A 19,424-nucleotide genomic window follows, 5' to 3' on the forward strand; every position below is an offset into this window, starting at 1 on the left:
TCACCGCTGACCAACCTTCAGATATTCTTCTTTTGAAAATGATGGTTAGAAAACAAGTTGGCCGGATAAAGTGGCGGAACCTCTTCCAATGAGGAAAATACTTTTACTTTGAAGGTTTTATCCGGAAGCTGACCTTCTTCCTTCTAACTTGACCAAACATTGTTCATGCGGAAGTTTCGGTGAGTCAGTTAAGCGGCGGAGAAACAAAGCGACAAGTTTAACGTCGCAGCTGGAAAGTTAGTTTTTCTGTGACCTGGAAGAAGCCTGAACGGTGAGTTTGTCTCTGAAATACTCTGCTTTTACCCTCTTTTTACTGGAAACTAACTTCCTGTTTAAGCGAGTAAGTTTGGCGGATTTTAGGCCACCATTAAAGGTTGATACCAAGCCCCCAAAACGGACCCTCTGTGTGCGGGGGAAACATGTCAGCCTGCGTCTGGCGTTCCGTCAGTTTACTTCGTTTACTTTCACTTATGAAGCGAAAGTTTTACTGGTTTAAACGCGGGTTTAAAAGTTTCACATTTGATCGGGAGTCCGTGTCTCTCTTCGCCGTGAACCACACACACACACACACAGGCAGCTTTGTTTATCGGAACCGGCCCGTCTTTAACAGTTAATTCGTGTTTTTCCGTCGAGCCGTTAACGATGCGACGCGGTTTGAGTGACTTTAAATTAGAAATGCCCTAAAATAAAAGGCGCCACGCGGATAAAACACAAGACGAATGTACGAGAATCAGCTCGTGGTTACGGAGAAGGCCTGATTCACCTTCTGCAGTGTTTGCGGATTTGTCTGTAAGCTAAGAATTGTTAAATATCCAAACTTGTAAATAAAGTTTGGTGTTTTGAAATCGCAGTAGCAGACAAAGGGAGCTTTAGGACCGATTGGTCAAAGTGACCCACATGCAGGCTGTGAATCAGTCTTATTAACAGCAGGAACGATTCTTATCAGCGTGGACGTCGCACACCTGCAGCCTACCTGTACCTGTACCTGCGCACTTTCACTTTCAGGATGTATTCCTCCTAAATGTCACGAACTACCAACTACATGTACTTCAACTTCATGTAAGTGTCGTGGAGTAAAAGTACAGTATTACCCTCCGAGAAGTAGAAAGTGAGAGGACAACACTTAAGTAAAGTACAAGTATCTGAAGTGTGTATTTGAGTGAGAGTACTGTGGTCTAACTGTGCGTAACTGTTCTTTCTCTGTCCAGCTCCATCATGGCCACCGGTAAAGTTTACGATGACACGACGACGCCAAACCCCAAAGCCCCCTGGTTCACCGTCCCATCGCAGAATCTGGATAAAGTCCGTTTCGCCATCAAAGTCACTGAAGTGGTGAGTTCAAAGACCCTGAAACCTCTCTGACTCATCATCGCTCCCGGTGTGTCAGCCCGTCGCTGAGCTCAGCCAGTGGTCGTTCGTGATTGATCGTTTGTGTGATTGATGGTTTGTGTGATTGATGGTTTGTGTGATTGATCGTTTGTGTGATTGCTCGTTTGTGTGATTGATCGTTTGTGTGATTGATGGTTTGTGTGATTGATCGTTTGTGTGATTGCTCGTTTGTGTGATTGATCATTTGTGTGATTGTTCGTGTGTGTGAATGATCGTTTGTGTGATTGATCGTGTGGAAATCTTCGTGTGTCAACGTGGAGCTTTGTTAATAAAGGTAGATTCAAACAGCAGAGACAGAAGGTGGCTCCTCTCCTCTGTGCAGCGAGGCGATGATGTTCCCACGGGAAACGCAGACGATGCAGGAGCTGATTTCACCGAGCTCCAGGAATTATACCTCACCATTCTGATGGACGTTTCATTAGAACACATTCAGACACAGCAGCATCGAAAGAAACGACAAAAAGCAGTTGAGACGGAACAAATGTGACTTAAATTGGATCCAATGGAACCAGAAATAGAGCTGAGGTGAAAAGGTTCCGCAGAGAAACCGACCAATCAGAGGGCCGGCAGAACGGCAGTCCTTCATGTCCTCTGGAACGTGGTTCTGGGCTCGAGCCGCATCACAGACCATCAGGAAGCCGTTTGTTCCTTCTGTGTGCAGCTTCATCCTGTTTGGTTCTGACTCGAGGTTCTACCGGCTGAAAGCTTCCTGGAGATGTAAAGGTTCTGCTGCTTGAGGTTCCTCCAGCAGAGCAGAGCGAGCTGATGGAGTGACTTTCTGAACCAGCAGCAGATCTTTAGAGCCTCCGTTCTCTGAGGAACTGGAAGCTGGAGGAAAGGTCTGAGAACCGGAGGGACGAGCTCGGTTCTCTGGTTCTGGTTCTCAGTGAGCTGAAGACGTCTTCTTGTCGAGAGCAGACGGAGAACGTTCTGTTCCTGATGAAGATGAAAACATGTTCAGACTGTGGTTCTTTGTTCTCGACTGTTAAACGCTGAGATTTATCTTTATTTATCTATCTGTATCTGAAGGACTTAACTCGTCCTGCCATTCACTCCTCACTGTTACTACACTACACTAACATTTACAGGTACTAGTACTACTGTGTACTTCAACGTGGGCGTCGTCATGTGTGATTTGACCCAGAGGATCACGTTCAGGTTGAACGACGGTCAGGTGTCCTCAGCTTTGGAGGAAACGCTCGTTCACTTTCAGTCTGACTACAAAACAAAGAGGTGGAGTCACGTTTCTGCAGGTGTGTGTTCTGCAGGTGTGTGTCCTGCAGGTGTGTGTTCTGCAGGTGTGTGTTCTGCTTGTTTCCTGCAGGTGTGTGTTCTGCAGGTGTGCGTTCTGCAGGTGTGTGTTCTGTTTGTTCTGCAGGTGTTTGAATTGATCAGATTGTTTCTGTTCTATTGGATAATGAGACACCAGCCCCGCCCTCCAGCCGGCAGGCGGCCACACAGAGAGTGCGACTGCTGCGGCCTTGAGTTCTGCTGCCTGATTGGCCAGCACAGCCGTCTGTATGGAGGGAAAAATCGTCTGTCATCATTATGAACTGAAATTTGATCACGACCCCACATGGACATCGTGTCGAGGCCTGGTTCTGCTCGTCTGAACCCTCTGAGCTTCGCTGTGGGAGCAGCTCAGCGTTTCCGCCGTCTCAGCAGTTTCTGTGTGCAGCTTCCTGAAATCTGGAGGTCACAGCGAGGCTGCAGCTGCAGAAGGAGGAAGTGCTGCAGCTGGAGCAGCTGGAGCAGCTGGAGCAGCTGGAGCAGCTGGAGCAGCTGGAGCAGCCGTTGTCCTGCGCTCAGATCAGTTCAGACCGATGGCAGCCGCTAAAAACTACAGCACCAGACAGGAAGCTGCAAACCGGATGGTCGAAAAAAACTCCTCAAATACCGTCACACACACACACACACACACACACACACACACACACACACACACACACACACACACACACACCGGTGAATTAACAGCGTTGTTAGTCTGCATTTAGCTCAGTGTGTATCTGATCCACCAGCCTGCACTTATCTTATTGAGAAATCTTGATTTTTGAAACGGTTGCGTCTCATTTGGACAGTCGTCTCCCACTAAAACAGCTCAGCTGTTTTATGTTTTTATGGGTTTTATTGATGCTGAATCGACAGGACGCCTGTTGACACATGACGCCTTTTATCTCGTCTTTCTGGTTCCCTGTGTTTTTGAGAACATGTCAGGAAATGTTCAAATGTGTATTTCTTAAAGGGGTTGGTGTAGTTTTTCCCTGCAGTGCGCAGGGAGCTTCAGTTTCATTCAAACTGCTTGTATGTGTATGTTTAATGTTCTGTCACACCACAGAGACACTGAGGCCGTCTGATGTTGACTGCTGGTCGTTACGGCTTGGATGGATGGTTAAATAATGTGGGTATTGATCGGTGATGGTGGCTGATCATCGGCTGATTGTGCTCAGTTAAAGGTTTTCTTTGTGTTTTAAACTGCTCTCCATCAAACATGATGGTGTATTAACGACTCCTGATGAAACTTGACAGCTCAGCATTCCCATTGACCTTTTTTTTTAGCTTCCCTTTTTAAGTGACTTTGATTGGTCCAGATAGTGAATGTGTCTCCGTCTGATGAGACGTCTTCGTGTCAGCTGCTGTGAGTCAAACCTGAGACTTATTTAAACCAGGTCAGTGCTTAATGTGGAATGAAGTGAGTCAGGAGGACGGAAACAGGTGATGGACATATCAGAGAAATACGTGCTCGCTCGCTCGCTCTCTCTGCGACCCCGCTGTGATTGGCTCTTCCTCATCCCGCAGCCCTTCAGGAAGCTGCAGACGGGAAGTGAAAGTGATGCAGAGCTGTCGTTAGCAGATCTCAGAGCCGCTGACCCTCCAGTGTTGCGACAGTTAACAGATGGAGGATGAGCTGCATCCGGCCTGCAGGCTGCTCGCGTTACTGCTGGACGGAAAGAGGACGTTCAGGAGGGAGGACGCCGTCCGTCCGTCTGTCTGTCCATCCGTCCGTCTGTCTGTCCATCCGTCCGTCTGTCTGTCCATCCGTCCGTCTGTCCATCCGTCCGTCCGTCTGTGTGAAACCTCTGATATCAAATCTAATTAACAGTAACGGCCTCTGTCGGTACTCTGCGGTCCCACGGCTGCACAGCATCAGTGTGCAGACAGCAGGACTCGCTCAGCCTGACAGGTGTGTGTTACCTGGCTGAGAGGTTGGAGGTGCAGCCTGCAGCTCTTCTTCTCTCAGCTCACTGTGGCTGCTGCTTCCATCACTTCTCATCTCAGACTGAGCTGCAGTCAGACGGTGACGCGCTGTCCGCCGTCTTGTTCTGAAGACGCATCTTAATGTACCTAAACTCGTGGTGTGACGTGTTCCTGTCAGTGTTGATCCTGAGGCCGACGGTTTCATGTCCTCAAGAAAGAATCAATCAATCAAACAAATCAATCAATCGCTGTCAGATCACTGAGGAGCACCAGCTCCTCCTGCCGGGCTCCTCCTGTCGGAGTCAGGCTCAAAGCTTTGATGTAGTTAGGTAATGTTGTCCTGCTGCATTGTGGGAAATGTAGGTAACGCGTCTCCTCAGCTGTTGGATTGATCGACCGGCTCTGCAGTCAGAGGAGATCCTCATCTTTGAACACCAACGTGTCTTCAGTCAGTCAGCTGTCAATAAGCAGCAGAGGGACATTTGACAGACATCAGCTGAATGTGTCCAACTGTGGACGCTTCACAAGACAAATCCACGTCAGCTGAGTGTGGATGAACCAGAACTGTGCTGGGAGTCAAACCCCCGTCCACGCGTCGCTCGGCGGCGGCGGCGGCGGCGGCGGCGGCAGCAGCAGCAGCAGCAGCAGCAGCTCGGTGTCTCCATAAAGACCAGAGTCTGGCTTTTAGAGCCACATGATGTCAGAGCGTCTTATTTTAGCTCTGTGGTTCAGGGTTTGTCTCCGTTTGAAGGAAACAGACTTTTTATAAGCTGACGTTCACCAAACACACGTCAACACACGACATTCCTGCACTGAAAGTCCAACAGAGTGTGGAGCTCAGAGGCCGAGGACGTCTCACTGAGGACGCGTCAGGTCCGCGCAGCCTGTTCGCCTCGTCCAGCTCGTCCATAGAGCCGGACAGTCAACACATGTCCGCTGGGGACTGACTCACAGAACTGACCTCCACCTTCTCGCCTCGTTGGACTACAAACAGGAAATGAGCTGAAATGCAGTTCAGTGTCTCCACTTCACGTTGTCACACGTCCCTCTCCTCACGGTGTTGACAGATAAAATCATCTTTACGAGACAGAATGTCAGTAAACGTCCACAGTACGTGATGGACGCAGCCTGATGGACAGAGTGTGATGGACAGAGTGTGGTGGACAGAGCGTGGTGGACAGAGCGTGGTGGACAGAGTGTGATGGACAGAGCGTGAACATGGTGGACAGAGTGTGGTGGACAGAGCGTGATGGACAGAGTGTGGTGGACAGAGCGTGATGGACAGAGCGTGATGGACAGAGCGTGGTGGACAGAGCGTGATGGACAGAGCGTGATGGACAGAGCGTGATGGACAGAGCGTGGTGGACAGAGCGTGGTGGACAGAGTGTGGTGGACAGAGCGTGGTGGACAGAGTGTGGTGGACAGAGCGTGATGGACAGAGTGTGGTGGACAGAGTGTGATGGACGGAGCTTGAACGTGGGGGACAGAGCGTGATGGACAGAGCGTGGTGGACAGAGCGTGGTGGACAGAGTTTGAACGTGGTGGGCAGAGCGTGGTGGACAGAGCGTGGTGGACAGAGTGTGAACGTGGTGGACAGAGCGTGGTGGACAGAGTGTGGTGGACAGAGCGTGATGGACAGAGTGTGGTGGACAGAGCGTGGTGGACAGAGTGTGGTGGACAGAGCGTGATGGACAGAGTGTGGTGGACAGAGCGTGGTGGACAGAGTGTGGTGGACAGAGCGTGGTGGAGAGAGCGTGGTGGACAGAGCGTGAACGTGATGGACAGAGTGTGGTGGACAGAGCGTGAACATGATGGACAGAGTGAGGTGGACAGAGTGTGGTGGACAGAGCGTGAACGTGATGGACAGAGTGTGGTGGACAGAGCGTGGTGGACAGAGTGTGAACGTGGTGGACAGAGCGTGGTGGACAGAGCGTGAACGTGATGGACAGAGTGAGGTGGACAGAGTGTGGTGGACAGAGTGAGGTGGACAGAGCGTGGTGGACAGAGTGTGGTGGACAGAGCGTGGTGGACAGAGCGTGGTGGACAGAGCGTGGTGGACAGAGCGTGAACGTGATGGACAGAGTGTGGTGGACAGAGCGTGAACATGATGGACAGAGTGAGGTGGACAGAGTGTGGTGGACAGAGCGTGAACGTGATGGACAGAGTGTGGTGGACAGAGCGTGGTGGACAGAGTGTGAACGTGGTGGACAGAGTGAGGTGGACAGAGCGAGGTGGACAGTGTGGTGGACAGAGTGTGGTGGACAGAGTGAGGTGGACAGAGCGAGGTGGACAGTGTGGTGGACAGAGTGTGGTGGACAGAGTGTGGTGGACAGAGTGAGGTGGACAGAGCGTGAACGTGATGGAAGAGTGAGGTGGACAGAGTGTGGTGGACAGAGTGAGGTGGACAGAGCGAGGTGGACAGTGTGGTGGACAGAGTGTGGTGGACAGAGCGTGGTGGACAGAGTGTGAACGTGGTGGACAGAGCGTGGTGGACAGAGCGTGGTGGACAGAGCGTGAACGTGATGGACAGAGTGAGGTGGACAGAGTGTGGTGGACAGAGTGAGGTGGACAGAGTGTGGTGGACAGAGTGAGGTGGACAGAGCGAGGTGGACAGTGTGGTGGACAGAGTGTGGTGGACAGAGTGAGGTGGACAGAGCGAGGTGGACAGTGTGGTGGACAGAGCGAGGTGGACAGAGCGAGGTGGACAGAGTGAGGTGGACAGAGCGTGAACGTGATGGACAGAGTGAGGTGGACAGAGTGTGGTGGACAGAGTGAGGTGGACAGAGTGTGGTGGACAGAGTGAGGTGGACAGAGCGAGGTGGACAGAGTGTGGTGGACAGAGCGAGGTGGACAGAGCGAGGTGGACAGTGTGGTGGACAGAGTGAGGTGGACAGAGCGAGGTGGACAGTGTGGTGGACAGAGTGAGGTGGACAGAGCGTGGTGGACAGAGCGTGGTGGACAGAGTGTGGTGGACAGAGTGTGGTGGACAGTGTGGTGGACAGTGTGGTGGACAGAGCGAGGTGGACAGTGTGGTGGACAGAGCGAGGTGGACAGTGTGGTGGACAGAGCGAGGTGGACAGAGCGTGAACGTGATGGAGGGAACGTGACAGAATCTCTCTGTATTCTCAATGTTTGTGTAATTACTCCCACTGCCAGAAGGGGGAGACAAAGGTTCTGACCTGCAGGTCTAAAGTTGAGACATCCACACGTTAAGTCACTCTGGTCATTGTCTTATTATGGTCTGTCTTATTACGGTCTGTCTTATTACGGTCTGTCTTATTATGGTCTGTCTTATTATGGTCTGTTTTACTTTTCCACATAATTTACAACATGAACATCACGCTGTTGAACAGGACGTGAAACCAGAGATTGAGACCATGAACTCATCACAGACTGTTCACTGAGGAGCAGAGCAGGACAGAGGTCGTGGTTTTCCCATAGGCTTCCACAGCGTCAGACCTCCTTTGAGAAGAATGCAGGTTTAAGGAGGTTCAGGTCCTCTCAGGCCTGGACGCTCCGTCCACTGTGAGACTGCCAGCGATGGCTTGAACTCCTCCTCCTTCCTCTTCCTGTTGACTCACTGTGGTCCAGACACGCCCGTCCACATGGTGTGTGTGTGTGTGTGTGTGTGTGTGTGTGCGTGTGTGCGTGTGTGTGTGCGTGTGTGTGTGTGTGTGTGTGTGTGTGTGTGTGTGTTGGCAGTCAGAGCGGTTGAACCACAACAGTCAGCTCTAATGAATCGAGCCAGCAGCTCATGGTGTGTTTCAGCTGGTTTGAGATCAGACGTCACGTCAGCCGCCTCGCTGTCTGAGGAGCCACTTTCACATTTTAAAGAGTTTTCTGGCCTTTCTGTCGTCACTGAACACTTTACAGACGGCTGACACAGTTTCCGTTTGGACTTGATGGTTTGGGGGACTTGTGGACCTCTCCATCACTGGACACGTTCTTACTGTCAGTCCTTTGACGTGTCCATGCAGACATGATGATGATGATAATGATGGTTGTTCTGAGACCCTCACCTGTGCTGAGGAAGGTGAGGCCTTGTGCAGACTTTCTGGGTCACATGCTGATGAAGATGTGACGTTGAATCGCAGCGGATTGTCCAGCGTGTGGACATTTTATTGCTGCTGTCCGTCCTCGTCTTGTTCAGTGCCGTCTGTGTTGTCTTCTGTGACAGAGACCTTTTATTGGATGAAATGATGAGCTGATGTCTCCTGTCTGTCCCCAGCTGCTGTCCTTCGTGGCCTTCATCCTGGAGGAGGTGGTCAACAGCTGCCTCAGCTGCGCTGCTCTCTACTTCTTCGAGTTTGTCAGCTGCACGGCCTTCCTCTTCACCCTGCTGCTGCTCGTCATCCTCTCCACCACCCTGCACACCAGGGTGGACATCACCTGCTGGCCCAGTCTGGTAAGAGCTCACCTGAGTGTCGCCTCCACGCTCACAGTTCCTCCTTTGTTCTAACGAAGTAAACCAAATTTCATCTGTTGCTTTGTTAAAGGAACAATTGGACTTTTTGGGGAATCCTCTTCTTCTCTGTTAAACATTCAGATGACTCCACTCTCGTGTCTCGCTAGCTTAGCTTAGCATAAAGACTAGGAACAGGGGGAAACTGCTAGCCTGGCTCTGTCCACTTGGAACAGCACAGAATGGTTTGATGAGGTCTTCAGTTTGATGGTTCCAGTCCAAAACTCAGTTTACTGCGATGTGACCGAGCTGCACATCATCTCACCTGAAGCCGCAGAATATTTAGCATTTCTGCTTAAAAAGCAGCTGGAACGATGAATCCTTCATCAAACAATGGGATCAGTTGATTGATCTTGTTGTTGTTGCAGCTCTAGACTGAGGTCAGCATTAACATGAACACAAAGTGTGTGTAATGCACTTCATGGGACACTGCGTTCAGTGAAAGCTCAGTAAGACAAAGGATCACTCTCAGGTCGAGTCTTTATTGCAGTGATGTTAGTTTTCCTGCAGGACATCGTGTGTGAACGTTAGAAACAGCTCCACTGAGTGCGTTAGCAGGCTAATTTCCAAACAGGCTAATTACTGAAACGAGTGTTAACGACATCACAGCAGGACAGTAAACACACTTAATGTCAAGAGAAACGCTGAAGATGCTTTTTAAGAGGAGAAAACCTCCCTGGAACGTGCTGAAAGGATGCACCGTGCCCTCGTCTCTGCACATCAGCTCCATCCTTCAGAGCTGCAGCGCTGCAGCCGGACGCAGGAGGTCAGCACCTCCGTCACCGCCCCGTGCTCCATGTCCGTGTGCCCGTTTCAACAGCAGGTCCTGTCAAGACGCTGCTCGCTCAGTTATTCAGCCACGTCTTTCTTCTTCTGCTCCCTGAAAACTGGTTCACCTGCCAAGAGACAAAGATTCTGACGTCACTGCTCAGCTAATCAATGCTCGAAACACTTCCTGTCCAGCACAGAAGCGATGATCTGAAGCTGCGTGAACGCAGACTGTGGCGGTGGGGCTGACCAGTATGAGATGTGGTGATAGCCCTCGCCTGAACCTGAGAATGTCCAGGAAGTGAGAACGTGTCTGAGGGGACAGACGCGCTACAGGTGTGACAGGACGTGCCTCTGTGGACACGGACCGATGGACCAAAGAGGACACTTTGAAGTGAAGGTGCTCGGCCGGCTGGACTCTTGGTGGGCCGCCTGGTTCCACAGAGTGACTGTGGCCGGCTCGCGTCTGTATCTGCTGCTCTGGTTCTCAGAGCTTCTATCAAAAGCAGCGCGGTGCAGACGGACTCAGCAGCTTTCACCAAACCAGCCGAATGAAGCAGGAGAGGCTGCCAGTCACAGAGCATCAGCAGCGGCGGCAGCTCGTCCACCGCTTCGCCGCCGGCTGATGGCGTTCTCTCGGACAGATTTATAAATAGAAATGAAAGTAAAACAGGTCACCAAACGTACTCTGGCAGCCGTTAACAAGGCTGGCGGTGTGTGCGCGCGTCCTGGTGTTATTCAGTGTGTTTGACCTCACGGTGATCAGCTGCTCTCTTTGACTGACACATGCAGCAGATCAGTAACCAGATTTCTGCCCTGCCTCAGACTTTATTTTGAAAGCTACTTCCTGCCTTTGTTTTGAGGTTTTCCTCGCAGCCTGAAGGTAACCAGATAATTTACACTTCCTGAGGAGACTAAATGTTTCAGGCGGGCAGGAAGCAGCGTTTGATGAGGCCGTTTGGTGCCTCAGTGATTCAGGATGAGCCAGCATCCTTTTACTGACCTGGTGCTGTGTGTCGGGGGGGTCGCTCCTTGTGGTGTGCTGTGTGTCGGGGGGGGGGGGGTTTCCTCGTACGTCCTGCTCAGGGAGTCCCCTGACTGTCCGGGTCTCGTGGTGGAAACCAGCCCCTGACCTGCACCAGTGTCTGTGGAGTCCAGTATGAAGGTGTGGTGGCAGCGTCCCTCAGACGTGGTTCAACACGCCTTCAGCTGCTGGAAGACCACGCGGCCAATAACCTTCGCCCTTTAAATAGGCGTTATCAAAAAATGTTCTCCTCACAAGTCTGTAGATGTTCGTCCAGCGAAAAGATCGGCAGGCGGACTTTAAGGAAGGACGTCTCTCAGGTGAGGCGAGGACTTCCACGTACCAGAATGTCCACCATGACAGCTCCACTTCACCCTCATCTGTGCACCTGAGTGGAAGAGCTGCTTCTCCACGATGGGCTGCCCACACGTCTGACACATCCTGAACAGCTCCATCAGGCTGCGGTTGTAAACAACAGTACAGTCCTTATCGACGTCTTCGTCGGACTCGTCGGACGTCGCTATGGAGTTGAACTCGGGTTCTGACTGGAAGCTGTCGTCCAGAGGGTCGACGGACACCACGATGCAGAAGCTTTCATCTGACGCTGCTGCTGGAGGTGACTGCGAGGAGCTCGCTGCAGCTCCACAGGCCGCCTGCCAACAACAACCAGAGACGGCAAAGAGACAGCAGTCAGCCAATCACATGCACCCAAACTACAGGTGAAGAGTTCAGTTACTTCAACAGTTCATTAAAAATGAGGTAAATTATTTTTATTCTTGCTGAATGTTGATGTTTGCATTACGGTTGTTTGCTCAGTCAGCCAATCACAAAGGTCCAGTGAAACGGCACTAAAGACGCGGATCGTCTCTAAGTGAGACAGGTACGTTATTTACGCTCAGCTGGAGTTTTTTAGGTCAATTTCTTGCATTTTTCACCCTTCTGAACATCTTTTGGTGCTCGATAAAAGCTCCTTGTGGTTTCTTGGTTTAAGTGATTTGAGCGACTAAAAATGATGTAAAACGTCATCATTTTGAGTGTTTCCTGTGCAGTAAATCACTTCCTGCCCGCCATGTGCAGGACGCGCCACGATAACAGCGTGACGTCATGTGTAAACAACCAGTTTGAGAAAGGGGGAGATGAGGCTCCGCTGAGGGGCCCCTGTCTGGCCGTGCCCGGGGCCCGCGGCTCAAACCGCCCCTGTCAGAGTCACTGACGACGGGCTGAGATTGAGTGAGGAGTCACGCTTTGATTAGAAAGGGTTTTGCGTTGTTATCGCTGCTAACGGGAGGATCAAGACTTCCTCGAGGACATGACCGTGAACATCTACCTGTGTTCTGCTCCTCTTTGGAGCCGGAGGAGACGCCTCTGAGCCGCCCGGCTCACCGAGCTGTCTGCCGGGGAACACTGACGGCACCGCGCCGCTCTTCAGCATCGGTTTGGGCGCGATGTTCAGTATTTTAGCTCGAAAGTCTTCTTCGTAGTCCTCGGGCTTGAAGTGCAGGCTGCACACTCGCACTCCGCTGTACTTCGACACCGGCGTGTTTTCGTCTAATCTGGGGTTTTGGATCGCTTTCAGCCATGTTCTGCAGCGCTGCGGGTCCCGCGTCGGTAAACCGTGAAACACGACCCCCATCGACTTCGCCTCGTCGTAGCCTTTACATCCCGGGACACAACACCTCCACGGCATCGCTCCAGCGGCCGACGCACAGAAACAACCGGGCGGGTGTTGACTGTGAAATGTGTCAAACAAACAATGACTTCTGACCGCAGCAGCTGATTAATACGTTGTTTTACACGTTCACACGGGCGGAGCTGCGGAAATAGCACGTTAGCAGAGCAGCTAGCGGCGCCGTGCTTCTTCTTCTACGAACAGATTTCCGGCAGGCTGTGTGTGGCGCGGTGCGATGCTGCCCCCTACAGGCAGCGATGACCAGGTTTTTTATTTTTTTGGGTTCAGTGGACAAAAAGACTTTTCAGAAGAAAACGGATTGTTTAAAGAACAATAAGAAGCCAAAGTTTAAAGCTTTGCTGTTTCTTGGTGGGTATTTAAACTGGCAACAGCCAAGTTTTAAGCTTTAGCATATAATTATGAAGTAAATATTGACTGCATGATGTCGTAGCTGTAGAATAATGACGCCATGAGCGTTCATGTTGGTTCATTATGAGCCTCACCGCCGCCCTGCAGCTCTGTCTGTCCAGCAGGTGCAGGTGCAGGGGGCGGTGGTGGCTCAGGAGGTAGAGCGGTCGGTGTGTATTTGAAGTTTTGACTGAGCCAGGCTAGTTGTTTCCCCCTGTTTCCAGTCTTTATGCTAAGCTAAGCTAAGCTAAGCAGCTTTGTGACAGTGAATCAGTCTGAAGTGATCGAAGACAAAGAGAAGAAGCACATCTTCCCACTGAAGTGTGACGGGTTGTGTTTCCACACCATGAACATGAAGTCCAGCTTCTGATTCTCTCTTCTTCTTCTTCTCCTCCTCCTCTGCAGGACTTCCTGTACACCGGTGGCGTTGCTGTGTTGTTCTTCATCGCCTCCATCATTTTCGCTTCAGATAATGGCGGCTCGTCTTTGGAGAAGAGCGTCGTGGTAAGAAATCATCCACATGCTGCAGCTGGTGCTGTCTTTTCCTGCCTCCTCCTCTTCCTCACTACCTCCTTCTTTCCTTTTCTACCTCCTCCTCCCCCTCCTCTTGCCTTCCCTCTCCCTTTCTTTCTTTCTTTCTTTCTTTCTTTCTTTCTTTCTTTCTTTCTTTCTTTCTTTCTTTCTTTCTCTGTGATTGAAGTCACCCGCCTGACCTCTGTGTCCATCCTCTGCTCCTGCAGGCGTTCGGCTTGTTGGCGACCATCGTGTTTGTGGTTGACCTCGTCATGTTTGTGAAGAGCCGCGGCTCTCCCTTCAAGAAAGACGGGAAGTCTGAGACCAGTAACGGCCCAGTGCCGGTGGAGGCTCCACCAGAGACGGAGAGGCTGAACGTGGATGCCGGTAGAGCGTAATAAGTCCGTTTTCCCGTTGATTGGCGTGCGTTTTGCGTGCTGCGCTCACAGGTCAGAGATTGTTTTTCGCACTATTCCTTTAACGTGACGACCGGAGGCGGAGCTTCAGTGACCAGCGGCTGACATGACGTCCTTTTTAAAGTCATTTTAAATCCCTTCCCAGTTGTCGTTTCCCACCTCTGAGGACGCTCTGAGCCGCAGTTATCAATGTAATCAATCTCCCAATAATCAATCGCTCAGCGCGCAGAGCGTCCATCAGTGTGTGACACGTTGATATGAACGGCGTGCTCACAGAGAAACTGGATGTTTATTTTTGTAGATTTGATTGGATGCAGTGAACACATGGATCTGCTGTCGGTGTGTCGACTCTTTTAACTGAATATCATGAAATTTATCGAGAGATTTGTCTCGTTTGGTGACCCAAATGAAATACTGTGTCCATTAATCCCAGTTATTGATTGAAAATGACGTTTTTTAGAAGTCAGTGTTCTGTCCTCAGGATACCATGTGAGGTCCAGGACAAATCTGAGGGCTCAGACATGAAATATTGCACTCTTTATCTCCTCAGGTCACAAAAACATCTTTAAATTAGACAATCAATTAAGGAAAAGTCACTAACAGACTAAGGCTTCCTGCGGCGCGAGGCCCTGAACGCCTCACGAAAGTTCGGATTTCGACCCAGAAGATGTTTACGTTTGTGCTGCAATGACAGAACTCCACTCAGCAAAGAAAATGAGTCCTACTGATGGACGTGTCCTTCCCCTGGACTTGTCCAGCAGATGGAGCTCACTCACAGCCGGCGAGGAAGGTTTTTCTGCTGCTGTTCAGATCAGCTGAAGTTTTCTAACGTACGTCAGGTTATTATTATTATTCCAGAGACGTTTCTCCTGAAGGTCCTGGAAACCGTTTAATATCTGACTGAAATGAAAGCGTCAGTTTGCACAGCGGCAGCAGGAAGACATTCTGTCTGCTCCAGGTGTGCATGTGACCTTCACCTGAACGTCACCTGGTGCACCTGTCGAGGCTTTGCTTTCTCTTAAACTTCACATTAAAAGCTCAAAGCTGAACGAACAGGTCGGCAGTGGTTGACGAGTGAGGAGTTTGTAAAATGATGTTGAGAAACAGAAAGTCGGTGGTCGTGACAAAACTGTCCTCAGAGGGCGCCAGAGAGTTGACCAAGGCCGAGATACTGCAGTGAGTGTGAGTCTACTTCTTCTTCTGCAGTTTTTTTGATGATCCACAGCCTCTGAGATGACTCGTGGTCGCTTCACACTGAGCGAGGGTCAGACCTTCTCTGCAGCAGCTTGTTTCTAAACATTGACAATGAAGAAGAAGAAGAAGAGTATGAGAGAATGAGTGATCAATAGACTGTCGATCGATCCGAGAGACGAGGCGTCCTGCTGAGCTCCAGTCTGAATCGATAGATGAGTTTTCTTTGACTGAGTTTGTCTTCAGGCACCAAACGTTCAGCACACACACGTTGCCAAAACTTTCCCATGAGCCTTTGCCAAAAGCACCTTGTTCTCCATGATGAGCTGATAAATATGGCTGCCGGCGTCCTACCTGGAAGTCCAGCAGCTCCTGTCATGTGACCTGAGCTCCCTGTGGACCTGTCACTTTGTTACTCCATCATATTTAGTCTGTCTGTCCTTTATGGTCGAGACAGGCCTTTGTTTTTATCTCTCCTGAAGCTCAGATGTATGCTTTTGATATTCTTCATCTTGCTTCTTAGTGTAATGGTTTTGATAGTCTTCATTTTAAAGGTCTGGAGCCAAACTCTGGTTTCCGTTCAGCTCATTTGAACTCTCGTCTTAATCGCCTTGTTTTGTGAAATTCTCTGTTTTATGAAGGAATTCTGCGCTTGTCTGTGATGTGAAAGCTGTCTGAATGTGAGCTTATACAGGACCAGCGATCCGCTCTTTATGCTCCTGTCTGATTGGAACTCTTACTCTTCCAGCCTCTCATTAAAGTTAATCAGTGACTTTGTTCAAAGTTTAGAAATGAAAGAACAAAGATTGTCACAAGCGGTTTCATGTGGGATCATAATGGATCATGGATGGATTATTTACTGCATGAACACAGTGAGCACAAGCATGACAAGGCCCCCCCCCCCGCAGCTGGACCCCCTCGCTGCCCGGTCGTTTGAAAGGTGGTCTCGTGTCTCTGCAGTCTGTTCATGGCTGTTGGTCTCGGCCAGTCCTCCGTCCACTGGTGGACTGTCGGGCTGAGACCTTTGGTCTGTGCGCTGATCCTGGATCAGTGTCTGATGGTTCACGTGTGTGAAGCAGTTTGACCGTCTGCAGCGTCTCTGCAGCAGGTGATGAGGCTCTCTGTCAGTCCTCTGTCCTCCTGTGGACAGACAGTCTCTGAGTGAAGACAGCATGTCTGCACCTGGACGTTATTGGCTGAGTCAGACATGTTGACACAGAGGACAAACATCAAGCTCTTTAAAGTCCTCACACACTGCATGATTGGGACAGACGTGGAGGTAAATAGAGGTCGTCTGGTTGGTGGAGGGAAACAGCTGTGCGGTGGTGATTCTGCTCCAACAGTGTTTTTGCTCATATTTAGATTTTTATGCCCAGAAAATGAAGCGGACTGCAATTTACAACAGATACAACTGGTTGGCGTTTGTTCTGAGAGAGTGTTGGACGTGAAGTGTTTCGTTGAATCAAATAAGACGTGAACATATCGAGTCAGCCAATCAAAACGTAAAGCTGTGACACGATCACGCGATGTGGACTCAGAGCTTTGACACGTCCATCTGCACGTTTGTTCAGGACGGACCTGCTTCAAAGACTTTAGACTTAGAGTCTTAATGATGGACGAGGACATCAGAGGTTTTCAGTTCTGCCGTACAGAGACAACGTTTATTAACCATCAGACACACGGGAGAATCACTTTTATATCGACACCATTAACGTCCACGTTCCCGTTTCTTTTGGGATGTTTTTGTACAAAATATTTTTCTTTTCTGTTTTCTGTCTATTCCTCTGTGTGTGTGTGTGTGTGTGTGCACGCGCGTGTGCGCATGTGTGTGTGCGTGCACGCGCGCACAGTAAGCATTTCACTTTGTCTATTAAAACTGCTGCAGTCTCATGTCTGATGGGATCATGGTATCACTCTGTCATTTAATAAACAGATTTTCGGGAACTAAATGTGCTGTTTTTATTTTTCACCTGACGTCAGTTTGAATCACTCGTTGCTTTCTGTGTTTTCAGCTCACTTTGCTGCATTTTACTGCTGGACTGAAGACAGACGTGACACTGAAAGAAATCAAGCGTTCAGAACATGAAGTTATCGTTTTACAGAAGTCACCTGTATGCCGTGTTCACCTCCACGAATTGACTGCAGTGATGGAGTAGATCCAGCATGTGGCCGAAGGTGTTTGTGAACAGCGTGTGTGTAGGAACGATTTTCGTCATGTGTGACATACAGTGACCCGACAGCTCAATGCTCGACAGCCTTAGAAAACACCTACGAATAGACAAAACAAGCAAATTCAGCATCTTAACCAATCTGACTACACACGCAAAGCATTTAGAAAATATGCTGCAACATGAGGACACACCCAGCAACACACTGAAACGCCCAGGAAACAGTTCACGCTGTCGTCCTGCAGTGACTGTGCACGTTCAGTGCACGACTCTCTTGTATTTTCACATCTTGCCTGGTATTAATATTTATGTAAAGCATCTGAATATTTCCTTCATCACTGCACGTGTGAGACATAAGTGTTTTATTGCAGTGGCCTCCTCTTCATCAGTGTGTGTTCATTCAAACGAGTGAAACAGCGCCCCTCTGGATTCTAAAGGCTGGTAAGCGGCAGCCCGTGCGGTCAAAGGTGGTACTACAGGCCGCCAGCAGCGCCAATCAAAGGGGAGCAGGTGACGGAGATTAAAACACTAAACGATCATCTGCGGTCAAACTGCGTGGACGGCAGTTTGGAGAAGAACCTCTGAGCGTTAAGTGTCAAGTCAGTCAAGTAATTACAGAAAGTTAACCTGTTTAAACGAACACACAGCGGGGTTAGCTAGTTCTTCTGTGTGGACAAGCTAACGTCTCTCCTTCAGGCCAACGTTAGTTAGACTACAGCGATGGCGGGAGAAACTGGAAGCAACCAAGATGGCGGCACAGCGGTAACGTTACAGGACAGTCTGGAGACAGACAGTCCACCTCCATGAAGGAGACAATGGGCTTCAAATAACGTGAGTAAAACACACCGTCAGTCAGTCAGCCAGCGTATCTGTCTGCTCGTTTGGTCAAGATTCAGTCATGGCGGACGTGGCGCTATGTTTTCCATAACACTTCATCATAATGGCGGTTTCATACTGTCATTTGTCTGATGTCTGGACTCTGAAGGCTGTTCAGTTGCTAATATTTGTGTTTGTTATTTATCTGGGACAGCTCACATTAAAGAAAACCTGGCGTTAACAGTAGCTCGACATCTAAAAATGACAAAGGATAAAGAGCATTTTCTACCCAAATGAACTTAAAATGAAAGTGCGAGATGAGAAACGAGGAAATTTCCAAAAGTCTTAAACTAACAGTTGAAACACGGCAGCTTTATCTGTACACCACCAGCAACAAGGCATTATGCATATGACGTCATGTCACTCTTGTGACGTGACTGCAGACGAGGGCAGGAAGTGACGTCTGTACAGGAAGCACTGCAACACACGATGCTCACAGTCACTCAAATCGGTCACACCCAGTGACCACGAGGGGCGTTTATCGAGTACAAGTTGTTTTTCATTAAGATAAAAATGCAAGAAAGGAGCCAATCAGATAATGTTGGAAATGCTGTAACGTTAGCTTCTGTGTTAAACCAGTGGTGAGAGATTTAAAGTCATGGCTACAAACAACACCACTGACACTTGCTGCTCGGTTAATCCACGGACAATAAAAGCTACGAACCCTTGAGCAAACCCAACGACAGTCACCCCGGAGCACTTTGGTCCCGAGGTCGTGGGCCAACCGCTAACAGGAAGTCGTTTGCCTCCAGACTTTTGTCTGCTTTCATTTGTTTTCTGGAGCAGAGCGACGTCTGAACGAGCAGCTGGTTGTTTTATCTGCCGACTTCAGTTCAGGTGTAAATTCACTTCATAACGTAAAGGTCACATCCAACATACGTTCTGATTTTCTGCTTGTATCTTTCTCTCATAATTTCACCTAAACCAGCACAGGCAGAACTTTCCTCCATCTCGTCCATTGCAGTTTTCGCGTCCTGCCCCCCAGCTGAATATAACTTCACATGACCGCAGACAACCTGTTCTTAGATCTGTACATAAGAGAGGGACGACGTAAGAGAAACACAAGACCACAAAGACAGCAGGAACAGGAACGAGTTCATGTCTGAAGCCTGAAAACGCTTTCAGCCGCAGTTGCTCAGAGGTAGCGGCTGTCCCTGAGTGCAGAGCGTCCTGAAGGACGAGGTGCCGTGTGGGACTTTTAAAATGAGACCGGGTCCATAAAGGGGACCGGGTCCATGTGTTTGGTTATTTTCTCCATTAATCAATTATTCAATAATGTGTCAGAGAATAGAGAAAAATGTCCTTCACAGTTTTCTAGATTTCATCTTCATTTGTCTCGATT

At 49.8% G+C, this 19,424-nt stretch overlaps 2 protein-coding genes across 2 annotated transcripts; one reads left to right on the top strand and one right to left on the bottom strand.

Moving 5' to 3' along the window:
- Positions 1-119: 119 nt before the first annotated feature.
- Positions 120-16,978, top strand: cmtm6 (CKLF-like MARVEL transmembrane domain containing 6). Its single transcript, XM_070966423.1, has 5 exons — positions 120-271; positions 1,209-1,332; positions 8,816-8,992; positions 13,324-13,422; positions 13,659-16,978. Exons 2-5 carry the CDS (start codon positions 1,216-1,218, stop codon positions 13,827-13,829), a joined length of 564 nt encoding a protein of 187 aa, XP_070822524.1. The 5' UTR covers positions 120-271; positions 1,209-1,215; the 3' UTR covers positions 13,830-16,978.
- Positions 9,513-12,699, bottom strand: LOC139333778 (uncharacterized). Its single transcript, XM_070966422.1, has 3 exons — positions 12,169-12,699; positions 10,821-11,494; positions 9,513-9,945 (listed from the first exon to the last, which is right to left on the bottom strand). The coding sequence occupies exons 1-2, from the start codon at positions 12,526-12,528 to the stop codon at positions 11,141-11,143; spliced, it is 714 nt and encodes a 237-aa protein (XP_070822523.1). The 5' UTR covers positions 12,529-12,699; the 3' UTR covers positions 9,513-9,945; positions 10,821-11,140.
- Positions 16,979-19,424: the final 2,446 nt, after the last annotated feature.

Source organism: Chaetodon trifascialis, chromosome 7 (assembly GCF_039877785.1).
Source record: "Chaetodon trifascialis isolate fChaTrf1 chromosome 7, fChaTrf1.hap1, whole genome shotgun sequence".
Lineage (NCBI taxonomy): Eukaryota > Metazoa > Chordata > Actinopteri > Chaetodontiformes > Chaetodontidae > Chaetodon > Chaetodon trifascialis.

Coding starts and splice junctions, on each gene's coding strand:
- cmtm6 (XM_070966423.1), top strand. CDS start 1,216: ATGGCCACCGGTAAAGTTTACGATGACACGACGACGCCAAACCCCAAA. Junction 1,333..8,815: donor CCATCAAAGTCACTGAAGTG/GTGAGTTCAAAG, acceptor GTCTGTCCCCAG/CTGCTGTCCTTCGTGGCCTT. Junction 8,993..13,323: donor TCACCTGCTGGCCCAGTCTG/GTAAGAGCTCAC, acceptor CCTCCTCTGCAG/GACTTCCTGTACACCGGTGG.
- LOC139333778 (XM_070966422.1), bottom strand. CDS start 12,528: ATGCCGTGGAGGTGTTGTGTCCCGGGATGTAAAGGCTACGACGAGGCG. Junction 11,495..12,168: donor CAAAGAGGAGCAGAACACAG/GTAGATGTTCAC, acceptor TGTTGTTGGCAG/GCGGCCTGTGGAGCTGCAGC.